We start from the raw sequence: 12,059 nt of genomic DNA on the forward strand, positions 1-12,059 counted from the left end.
GGGACACCAGAATTTGGTGATTATCCAGCTCTCCAGTAGGAGGATGATTGCTAACTCATTACTGGTTGTTTAATTTTTTTCCTCTTAGACGTCACCATACATAATACATATAGGTCAAAGCCTTTATGGGACATTTCAGCATTCAGATCTTTAGTTTCCCTCTGGATCCCTAAAAAGATGAGGCTAGGGTGTACTTGTGTTTGATAATTGTACCAGGAATCCTTTTTTCTTTACCATTGATGCATAGTTTTGTAGCTTAGGGAATTCCTATTCTATGGTGAAATTAAACAGTTGGGGTTACCTAGTGCTGAAATTATGCCCTTACGTAAAAGGGCAGTCTTTATTATTGTCTGCATCAGCATTCTTTCTACTTCTGTCACCAATAATATAATTTTCCCATTAGTTAGAGTGGGCTAGCAACTGAGGAATGAATGTATATATAGTCACTTTTCAGCATCAGTTCCAAAAAACAATCTTCATTCTGCTCTTGAAACGTTTTTTACATTCTTTTCTAGTCTGATTGACTTGAGAATTTAACCATCAATGGTTGACTTCTGGAAGATTTCTGTATATTTTGTAGATACAGGAATAACTCAAGAGTGCTGACTTTTGTCTCTTGAAAATTTCGGATTCTTGATTCATCCTTGCAAAATGTATGTCAATAGGGGCCAGTGGATAATGAAAGATCCACATGTTGAGACTTTTAAGAAATGATTCTTGTACTCTGATGATCTTGGCCAAGGCATCTGTGCATCCCCTGCCCACTTGCTGTATAATTTGGATTCAGGGATGCCAAATGCAGTGTATTGTTCTATAACAAGGACTTTCTGAGTTCCAAAGATTGTCCTTTGGCCTGCTTGGGAATTCCATTTGGCAGTTAGCCAGAAGGATACCACCTCTGATGACTGGCATTTCAGAGATAGTTTCAGCTCCCCTACTGACTCTCTGAGTCAGTAGATTTACTGAGATCTCCCCAGAAACTTTGTCCAGGGGTAATGAAAAGTCAGGCAGCAGGATTTTGTAAATACTATTCCCATCATTGAATGTAACTGTTACTATTTCCATTCTCAGTTTTTCCAGATTTCCATTAAAAAAAATAGATATTTTTTTCCTTTCTATTCAGATATTATAGAGGTTAAGATTCCCAGGAATCCACTAGCATTGCTGTGTTTCTTTTAATTTTTTTGTTCTAATTGAAAATTTTTATATACATATTAGTATATGCATACTATTCTTTCAGTTTTTCTCCCACTAAAATTTTTGTGTTAAAGAGTTTTTCTTGTGTGTATATAGGGATGACTTACTCTTTTTAATAGCTACCTTGTGTTTCTTTGTACAGATGCAGTTTATTTAATCTGTTGGTGGGCATTTGGGATGTTTCCCAGTTTTTCCACTAATTCCATATGATAAAATTCCTAGTGGGATTGTTGAGTTAAAAGTGTGTGCCTCAGGCAAGTTTTAAGCCTGGAAATTTCTTAGTAATCCACTTAATATATATATATAAAACGTTTTTCTATTATTGTTCTGCTCTCACTTAGTATGTAGCAATGTTCTGAAAGATGGAGGAAAAACTTGAGAAAGAAGGGAATGTGGTGAATTGTATGGGACACTAGACGTTTTCATGGAATATGAAGACACTAAGCCACATTTGGAAGGATAGAGCTCTAGACTAATTATCCACTGAGAATAGCCATGGTTAGGGAGAAGAAAAAGGAGTAACATGCCTTCTGCATTGCTGAGTGCCCGTGTAACCTCTGATGCTCTGTTGTTAGAAATAGAAAAATCTTTTTTTTCCCTGTTAGGTTTTGTTTTCCTGAGTGTATTTTACTCTATTTTTTGCTCCTGACTATTTTCTCTGTGTTACAAATATCTGTGAATAATCCATAGATCTGAGAGGTTCAGAGAGCTCATTTTAGGGAGCTAGGACAAATTTGGAGCTGTGTGGATTTGTTGGAGAAGGACGTCCTGGTGAAGATGGTGCCTTCTTTGGTCATGCCCGGTGTGCCATCTCCTGGCCTCTTTTCTCCTGTATAAAATGAAAGAAGAGCTGGCCAGTAGACGATTGCTGTGGTCTCTTTTCGTTTCTTATATTTTGAGTATGGATGATTGAAGATGGCCGTGAATCTCTGTGAAGGGAACCCTGAGAAAGCTACAAGGGGTCCCTTAAGAAACTGAAAAGGAAGGTCCAGTGTTATCTCCTGAGGAGGGGGCAGCTGTTGAGCAGGTGATGACTGACTCAGCAGCCTCTTTGCCTTCTCTCCGAACGGAAACCCTGGTGGTAGTCTGGTAAGCATATTGTGCAGTACAGACCTCCTGGTGAGTTAAATGCCCTTTATTTTTCATGTCTCCGGAGTTCGCCTCAGCAGGGAGATACCATGGGAGAGCTGGATTTACTGTCTTTCACAGTATTCCCCGCATTAGTGCTAGTTTGTGTTTGTCCATCTCTGTCTCTCTCAGATTATCTCCTGCTGCCTACTACGCCCAGAGGATGATCCAGTATCTCTCACGGAGAGACAGTATTCGCCAGCGCTCCATGCGCTATCAGCAGAACCGTCTCCGTTCTTCCACCTCCTCCTCTTCCTCAGACAACCAGGGCCCATCAGTAGAGGGAACCGACTTGGAGTTTGAGGACTTTGAGTAAGTACTCCCTCAGCTTGCTTTCTTCCCTGTCCTCCCAAGTTGTGTGTGCTTCCAAGTTGACCACTGTCCAAGCAGCAGTGGTTGACATTTTTGCTTCAACCCCCTAAGTTATTATTTATGAGTAATAGGATGGGGTGAGGGAAAGGGGGTTAAAAGGCTCAGGGGCCCCCCCACCTCTGGCAGTTGTGCTGCTGACTCACCAGAGCCTGTGGTGAGAGACAGACCGTTGGCCCCAGCCCACGCTGGAGAAGATGGCTGCCGCTCCGTATGAAAGCAACGTTTTCCTATTCCTTTTGCATGAGCGGTGGCTGTGGAAGTGCTTCTTATAGCCTGTCTTCACAGCATCAGGGAGACAGGATGGTTAGTATATTTCCTCTTCAGCAGAGTAGGTATAGAGGTTAGAAATAATGAGAATACCCAGATTTCCCCAAGGACAGTTCCTTTTAGTATCCTTGAATCACGCGTGGGTTCGTAGAGATCCTGCTCCGTTGCCTAAACTTGCTCCCTCCCCATCTCGCCTATAAGGATCCTTTGAAAGTTGCCTGTCAGATTAATGTGGTGGCTTGAGAGGTGATTCCTTGCTCTTCTGGGGCTTTTGAGTGGTTGATTGGAGGGCGGGGGTGAGCTAAAGGAGCAGGGTTAGCCCCGCACACAGGATTAAACACCTCCGTCTCACTGCTGTGTTTGAATTCTCTGACCTGCTGCTCCTGACCTTTCTAGCCATTCATTGTATTTCTTTCTATGCTGAAAGCTTTCCTGGCTTATATCATTTGGCTCTTGTTTGGATTCCTATATTTGATATTCTCAAACATGCAAAATGAGTGAGAGAGAGAGAGGTGGTTAAGACTTATTTTTTTCTCCTTTTGTATTGGAATACGACAGCCTGTCAATCATTTTCCTTTTTTCCCCTCTCCATCTTGACATAGTCTGGGTCAGGTCTGGGATGTTAAGGGTTCTTGCCTCCCTCTCGACCTTCTGTTGCCGTGAGCTGAATGGATAGTTCCCCAAGAGCCACCTTGCAATAGAGCTTTAAGATGCGTTGGAGAACTCTCTCTGCCAAAGACGACTAAGAAGGTGGAAACAACCTTTATACAATTTGCCTTCCTGATATGATTCTTAAACACACTAGCGATTGTGTACTTGGAAGCAGAAGGCAGACTGAATGGGCGGTTCATTTGTCTGGGGAAGATGTAAACGTGAAAGAAATGCAGGGATGCCCTGAAGCAGCTGGAGTGGAAAGCGGAGCAGGGGTGCTGGTTCTCTCTCACCGGCTGCCCCCTGGCTCCCCGCCAGTGTCACTGACCCTCCAGTCTACTCTAGGGTAAGGTGGGTGCATATACTGGTGGTGAGGGGAAAGGGAGTCTGCACTCCCTTAGCCAGGCACCCACCAGGAGTGAAATGTGTTCCCCAGCAGGTTATGATGATTTTTCCAGCCCTGGATCTGTTCAGGGAAGCAGTTTCAAGTACATGCCAAGGCTGCTGGGACTTAGTACCGCTGAAAAGCCTCAGTAATCCCGGGGAGCTCTGGGCATCCGTGCAGATCGCATAGCCTCCCTCCATGCACATTTGGAAGGCTGTGTTATCTCTTTGCACTGGTGAAACGTGGTACTGATGCCTTTGAGCTGTATCTTGCCTCGTGACTTGTCCTTCACAATGGAGTTCTGGGTTAGTTTAAAATGTTCTGTTCTCATCTTACCTTCTCTTTCTTCTGCTACCACCTCCTCCCTCTCCCCTTCCTTCCCCCTTGATTTTCCTGTGTCAGACTGCCTCCTCCCTGTGCTCCCCACAGCCCACCTGTGCTCTCACCTCCCCGCTGGCTTCAGCATGACCTGAATTTACATTGCCTTCTTCACCTTTTCTGCACTGACTTAACCATTGTTTCTCCTGAAGGGTCTTCCCTGGCTCCCTGGTTTGTAACAATGGGCTGATTTCTCTCATGTCCCTCCGAAAGTCCCTGACAGGGTGTTTGCCTTTCTTTTGGGGCTGATGCAGACTGCAGTCTTGTTTTTAGTAGCACCTATGGATTAGTCACTTCAATATTAGTAAGTAGTCCAAGCTCCTAGTAAAGGAAGTTGCTAGCTGGTTGATGCTGAGTTACTGTCTGTTCATTCTTTCTCTGTCTCTTTCTTTGCCCTCCTCCTTCCTGTTGTAAACTGAGTGCTGTGGTTTACTCCTCTTCTCTTAATGTCTAGGTGCTTTGAGGCACAAATGAGTGAAAGATGAGGGAATGTACTAGCCCATTTTAATTTCTCTGCCCCAGTCCTTTTCCTTAGCTTTGATAACCAGAAGGAAAATCAGAAGCTCGTACAGTCATAATTCATAGTTCTTTCAGGTACAGAGAGGCAGGTAAGTTAGGTCCTGGAATCTTCCTGACGCTTAGGGTGCCATTAAGAGAGACTGGTCTACTGGTTTCCTTGCCTTCATAATGCACCACGCTCCTGCCTTTGCAGTCTCACTTCGACATCTTCAGCTTTCTTCCCATTTGCTAAGCCAGGGATCATTTTGCCATTCACTGCCTTGTCCCATCCAGGTGTATAGTGTCGCCAGATTCCATCTTTTTTGGTTCTTTTCCATCATCTGTTGAATGAAATATATCAGCTATAATAATATTTTTCATGTGTAAACTAATTTATAACATACAGAACATTTGTAGTATATATAAATACATTAATATATTTTATATATCTTTATATATTTAAAATCTTGTTTAATCCTTATAATATCCTAATGAGATATTTACTTCACTGTAGTATATATATATATTTTTTTAAAGATTTTATTTGTTTATTTGACAGACAGAGATCACAAGTAGGCAGAGAGGCAGGCAGAGAGAGAGAGAGGGAAGCAGGCTCTCTGCTGAGCAGAGAGCCCAATGGGGGACTCGATCCCAGGACCCTGAGATCATGACCTGAGCCGGAGGCAGCGGCTTAACCCACCGAGCCACCCAGGCGCCCCACTGTAGTATATTTTTAAATGAGGATACAGAGACAAAATCATACATGTCTGAGATTCGAGAACAGGAGCAAACATATTTAGTGTCTGGCATTTATTTATTTGTTTGTTTATTTTTAAAAAGATTTTATTTATTTATTTGATAGAGAGCGCAAGTAGGCAGAGCAGCAGGCAGAGGGAGAGGGAGAAGCAGGCTCTCTGCTGAGCAGGGAGCCTGATGCGGGACTCGATCCCAGGATCCTGGGATCAAAATCTGAGCTGAAGGCAGCTGCTTAGCTGACTGAGCCACCCAGGCACCCAGTGTTTGGCGTTTATTGTCCTACAGATCTATTTATTTATTTGGTTTATTTATTTATTTATTTAAAGATTTTGCTCATTTATTTGACAGAGTGAGAGAGTAGAAGGGGGAGCAATAGCAAGAGAAGCAGGCTTCCGTCTGAGCAGGGATCCCAGTGTGGAGCTCGATCCCAGGACCCAAGCCAAGGGCAGATGCTTAACTGACAGAGTCACCTAGGCACCCCATCCTGCAGATTTATAAACCTTTAAAAATGGAGTGCCTGGGTGGCTCAGTTGGTTAAGCATCTGCTCTTGATTTCGCCTCAGGTTATAATCTCAGGGTTGTAAGATCAAGCCCTGTGTCAGGCTCTGCACTTAGTGGGGAGTCTGCTTGATACTCTCTCTCTCTGCCCCCCACCACCACATGCACTCTTTCTCTCTCTCAAATAAATAAATAGATCTTTAAAAATGAATAAATAAAATAAAAACCTTATAAATGTTGTAGAACCACATTTGAGCTCTTGCTCCCTGAATTTGCTGTGGAATAAGACTATCTAGATTTCTCTTTAGGGAGGTTAGCTTTGAAGTTTGGTCACCGTCAGGTTAAATTTTTATTCTTTTGTCGTCTGGATTAATGGCCCATCTACTCAGGCAGGCATCTTCTCCTGCCATTCATCTCTCTCTATAGCCAGGATTGAGACTGCAGGGTCCCTGTGTTTATCAGAGTGCACAAACAGGACATCCAGAAACCCGCTGTCAGAAGGTCTGTCCTGAAGCCTTCAGCATCTTTCTTTGCATAAAGATGTTCACAAGCAGGGTAAAGGTGTGGCTGCCCCTGACACTGCTGTCTGCCTGCTTTTGAGCCTAGACCACCTGCTAGAATGTAGAAAGCAAATAACCGTAAGGCAAAATGCCATTTTAATTTTCACCATCCCTTTGGAAACAGAGGGAGGCTTTTATGAAGCACTGTGGTTAAGTGCCATGTCCTGGTAGTTGCTGGGGCCTGCACAAAAGGTGGCATGTGTCTTTTGTTTATTATCCTCACCTCCTTCCTCCTGATATCTCTTCTTCTAAATGTAATTATAATCCCAGAATCATTCCCACCCTTCTTGTGTCTTTTTGAACTGCTTTGCCTTTCAAGGCAAAGAATCCCTTGAGCCAGGCACCCCTGTAATGCAGATTTAAGAAGCTTTAAAAGTGGAGTCCCTGGGTGGCTCAGTTGGTTAAGCATCTGACTCTTGATTTTGGCTCAGGTCATGATCTCAGGGTCGTGAGATCAAGCCCTGTGTCAGGCTCTGCACTCAGCGGGAACTAAAGTTTCAGATCGGATCAGTCACAAATATGTCCACCAACATACCAGCCAGAGGGAATTATATTCATCTCTTAAAATTGTTGCTAGCACAGAGGAGAGCAAGTACTTCATTTACCATTGTGACACTGGGCTTACTTTGGAAAAACATCTCAGTGAGAATTCTGGTCTTTCAGCCTTAAGATGAAGTCACTTTAGGTCTATTACATTTGTTTTCTTTGCTCTTCTAATTTATCTGATTGTATTTGAATTTTTACCCAGAAATGCATACTGTGACCATACAGGCAAAAATGTTTCACTGTATGACAGTCATTTCTAGGTGCCACAAGTAGGTTCTGGTTCCTTCGTTTGGCATGAAGTATTGTGACAGGACCACATACACATGTACAGCCTCATGCACGAAGAGCTTGCCCTTTTATGGTCTCCGTGCTAGACACCTTCTGGCAAGGAAGTTGTCAAAAGATCTTTTTGGTATGTGATGTAGCTGAGGGTTCTGAAGGCTGTCACTCAGCTCTACCATCTGATTGGGCTGGCATAAGATGCTGCCTTGCATTCAATATTTAATATTCTTCACCTGCCCTTTTGCTGTAACTGAAATTTAGCTGAGCCACGGCAAAGAATATATGTTAAAACCAAATAATACTACAGTTATCATCTGTGTATAGGTGAAATCCTGGCAGCAGCTTTATGAGACTGTTATATTTGCTCCAAGTTCTCATGGCCAGGAGTTCTGGTGGAGTGAAGCTACGTGTCCTTGGTAGTACTTTCTCCTGCTCTCTCTTCTGTGCCCAGAATTTCCAGGACTCCTGTGGGAGTTAGTGACTACTAATAAGAGATACATAACAGTAGCTAAGAAAGGGAGGGGTAGGTCTATAGAGTGTTCTTGTCTATTTCATTTTGAAGAGGAGTTGCCTTTGTTCCTTCCTTTGACTTACAAACCACAGGCTCTTTGATATTAGGAATACAAGAGAATTCTAAGGAAACACACTTTAAAGTTATTCTCTTTATAGACTGAAACCTGCTAGAACAGTCAGGAATCAGGCATAAAAGAATAGAAGTAGTTCCTAAAGTGGGATGAGATAAGAAACAGTTCTCTTCCTTTTTATCAGAGTTTTAAATAATTTCACTTACTTGATTTTCGTAGTGGTTGATTTTTTTTTTTTTTAATAAGGTGGGTTTATAAAAGAAAGTTATAGGTCTTAAAATAGGACTGTCACTTGTAGATTTACTTGGGAGAGAGACAAATAAATGCATAGTCACAGAAACATGAAATAGCATGGAATATTTCAGAAACTCCCTTGTTGATAAGTTTGGCTAGACTGTAAAGTCCAAGCTCTGTGGCAGGAGATGAGCCTCAAGTTAGGATGGCACCAGATCTTTGGCGAATCTTGTGTACCTTACAAAGGAGGTGAACTTTATCTTGTAGTGAAGGGAGTCATTGAAGTATGAGCAGATTTTTATATAATAACTTACAAGAGAGACTGTGATAAGGTAGCACAAAATACAGAAAAGCATTCTCTGAAGGGAAGAGAGTATTTGGGGAGATGTGAGGAGGCTCCCTGGGTTTCAGCTGGGTGGACAGACTGCATAGGACTTTGATGAATTGATGTGGAGAATGAGGGTAGGGAGGGAGATTCTAGGAGATTGAAAGGGAATAGCTTGAGCAAAAGCCTGGAGACAGAAGATTTACAGGGTTTGTTTGGGGGGACCCTGAATCAGTCTATGACTAGAGCTACAGAGCGTTTGTAATGTGAGAGAGAAGATCCAAAAGGCCTGAACTGAGGGCCTGGAATGCCTGGCTGAGACGTTTAGACTTTATCCTTATCTGGGAGCAGCCATTACTGAAGACGTATCTGAGGCAGCTCCCTCTGACAGCATTTGTTTGGGTGACCTAAAGTGGCAAGTATATGGAGGAATGCAGGAAAACCAGTTAGGAAGCAGTGGGCGAAATACAGGAGAAGACATTCGAGGACTGGACCTTATGTGTTGGGTGTAAGAGGCCTGGTGTCTTCTAAGAGTGGGGCTGGTTGGTGAACCTTCCTGGGAAATGAGCTTCAAGAGCTCGACTCTCTCACTTCCTGCTTCTCCAAATGAATTGTTGCCCGTGTCCTTTTCAACTCCTAGTTGAGCCAGTTTTGAACTAAGTTGGTAAAACAGCAAGTGACTCCGAGAGTAGCTGTGGTGGGAACTGGGATCACTTGTCAGTGCCCGCTGCCCCCATCACCTGACAACTCTTGTCTAGAGAATTGCCCTGGGTTCTGGTGTTGGCTGAGCCAAATTTGTCATTTGATTTTGGGTAAGTCCCTTTCCCACCCTAGGCCTCAGTGTCTGATCTGTAAAATCAGAGGGGATAATCTCTGAAGTTTAACCCTGAAGTGCTCAGATCTTTGTGGGAGCTGACTACCTTAGATGAACTTCCCTTGGGTTCAGCAGAGGCAGAATGATGAAAAGTCTCCAAGAAATGAGGAGACTTCCTGAGGATTAGGAACAGGATTTCTGGCACCTGGAGAGTCCCAACATATTTCTCAAATATATGCCTACCTGAATTCTTGCTCTTTTCCTGAGGATTTTGAGCCTGTTGCTTAGAAATATAGACTATTGCTTGGCAACTTCAGAATTAGCATTCTTTCTGGGCAAGTAAAATACATATGAATATTTATTATGAGGAATGTTAGAAGAGAAAGAAAAGGGAATATGTATGGATTGTACTTAGGTATAGCATGGGAAAACACAGAAGGAAAGAATTAAACAGCCAGGCCGGCGGGGTGGGGGGAGTAGGACATAACCACTTAGAGATACAGTTTTGTATTTTTAACATAAAGTGTACCATAGGAATATGGAATGTATGCATTAAAATGCATGAAATTAAAGGTAGGATAAGGGAGGAGAGGAATTTGTAAACAGTAATTATCTTTTTCTTTAGAGAAGAGTTAAGCCTCTGAAGTTCCAAGAGATATGTGCTCTTAGGTATGCCCTGTGAATCCGTGGGCCCTGTGCCTTCCTCCCAGAAATCTAAGCCCTTACATGTGTGCACAGTCCTTGGCAATAAAGACAGGCCCTCGGTTTCTTACTAAGAGCACCCGGGGAATGAAAGGACTTGTGCCATCCAGGGACAGGAATACCAGCTAGGCCTTCTGTTGTCTGGAGATAGAGTAAAAACAGAAGAGCATAGGAAAACACTCATTTTTTAAATGGTGTAATTTTCAGCAGAGTCAACTGGGTATTGTCAAGACAATGACCTTTTGAGCTTTTTGCTGCAAGAGCTTCGCTTATAAAGGCCCGAGTCAGAGCCGTTTGTCATAGGAGTAATGACAACCTGACTGTCTGGTCAGGACTCAGACAGCAGTCTGTAGGTGTGTTTTTCATTCCTTTAAATTATAGCCTCTCTCTGAGGCAATTAATCCAAGGCATTTAGCAAGAGTTGCTGCTGTGTGTCTCTCCCTTGTTCCAAAGACGCATTTTCTTGTATTTGGCATTTGTTTTGGATACCTTATTGTTTGAAGGGTGTTTTTTTTTCCTTTTAAAATCTTTTATAAGAAAATCTTACTATCTTACCCCTCTGAGGGTTAATCAAAGATGCACAGAGTTCGGCAACTGGGAAAGCCATTAATAACTCTGCCAGCTTCTGTCCTGCTGACTTAAAGGCAGCTTCTGGCTGATGAAATTGATGAGGATTTCTCTGGTGTTTCCCTGAAAAGCATTCTGGTGACAAAGAGTCCTCCTGTGAGGGAGGAGCAGTACCAGCATATTTGCATATTCTGCTCCTTACTGGCTTGGTTTGTTTGCTTTTTTTCTCCAAGTCTGCTTGGGAGAGGGCATGCAAAGGGCTGTGTTCCCTTAGGCCCCTGTAAGTAGCACCTTCCATCATTCCTAAGGTGAACAGTCTGTCTGGGTCTGCCTTTACCCGCCGTTCATCTGGCAGACAGCCTCTGGTCCACTCACATTCAACTCATTTGGCCTCCTCCCTGTGAAGCCTTGCCTCACGTTGGTCTTATAGTCGGCACTGAAGTGAGTGGCAGAGTCTGTGTGGCTTTGTAAATGCAACACTATGTTGAGTATTTTTAAGTCTTCAGTCTTTTCTTGGAACTCGTAGCACTCTCCCTCTGCCCTTCTCATATCCCATCCCGCTGCAGATAATGCTGTTCACTGGAGCTGGTTTCCTCGCCCAAACTCCTTACTTTTGAATCCTCCCTTCTTTCGAGACTATAGAGTCTAGGGTCATAAGTTGTTTTTTTCATCTGTAGTTTACTTGGAGCCTTGCCTTTAGTCAGGGGTTTTGTGGTCAGCACTAATGCCTAGAACCTTTATCCCTCTCCTTGCCTCACTTGTCCTGTGGTCGAACATTCTGGCCGTTGCCACCTTTCCCCTTCCTGTTTTCAGGGTTTTTCTGGAATGGTGTTTGAGCTGTTTACTCCTGGATATTCTTTGTTGTTCTCTCCTCTTACTGTGTGTTTACTGCTTTCCACAGTTTTCTAGTCGTTCTGAGACCCGTGCTCTCACTCTTCTTCTATACTCGAATTCTCAATGCTTTTAATTTGAAGTCTTCTCTGTATTTAATTGAGCTGCTCTTTAGCTCCTACTTCTGTATCATCTGTCAAGATGTTAAGCTGAGGACCAGCGGATACATCTCCACTCACTTAACATATGACGTCTTTCATGTTGTTGAATGTGACCATCAGTCGGAGACTTTGTGTCTGAGCCAGCTGATCTCATTTGTATTTTCCCAAATATACCCCAGTAATCTCTGAATCCTGTAAAGCCATTATTTGTGGCCATGGTTTGTGTCTTACCCCTGTTTTTTTTTTTTTTTTAATTTTATTTATTTATTTGACAGAGAGATCACAAGTAGGCAGAGAGGCAGGCAGAGAGAGAGGAGGAAGCA

The 12,059-nt window shown here is 43.1% G+C and overlaps 1 protein-coding gene across 10 annotated transcripts in view; it reads left to right on the plus strand.

Annotated features, from left to right (window-relative positions):
- The window catches only part of AMBRA1 (autophagy and beclin 1 regulator 1), a 177,187-nt gene that overhangs the window by 70,867 nt on the left and 94,261 nt on the right, over window positions 1-12,059 (plus strand). For 7 of the 10 annotated variants that reach the window (XM_045065949.1, XM_045065946.1, XM_004763130.3 and 4 more), the window contains one exon: window positions 2,458-2,637. The exons of the other annotated variants lie outside the window; for them this stretch is intronic. In XM_045065949.1, coding sequence (XP_044921884.1) covers window positions 2,458-2,637 — 180 coding nt within the window. The remainder of the gene's footprint in view (window positions 1-2,457; window positions 2,638-12,059) is intronic. 10 annotated transcript variants of the gene reach the window in all.

This window comes from Mustela putorius, unplaced genomic scaffold (assembly GCF_011764305.1).
Source record: "Mustela putorius furo isolate JIRA1106 unplaced genomic scaffold, ASM1176430v1.1 tig00003859_pilon_pilon_pilon, whole genome shotgun sequence".
Classification (NCBI taxonomy): Eukaryota; Metazoa; Chordata; class Mammalia; order Carnivora; family Mustelidae; genus Mustela; species Mustela putorius.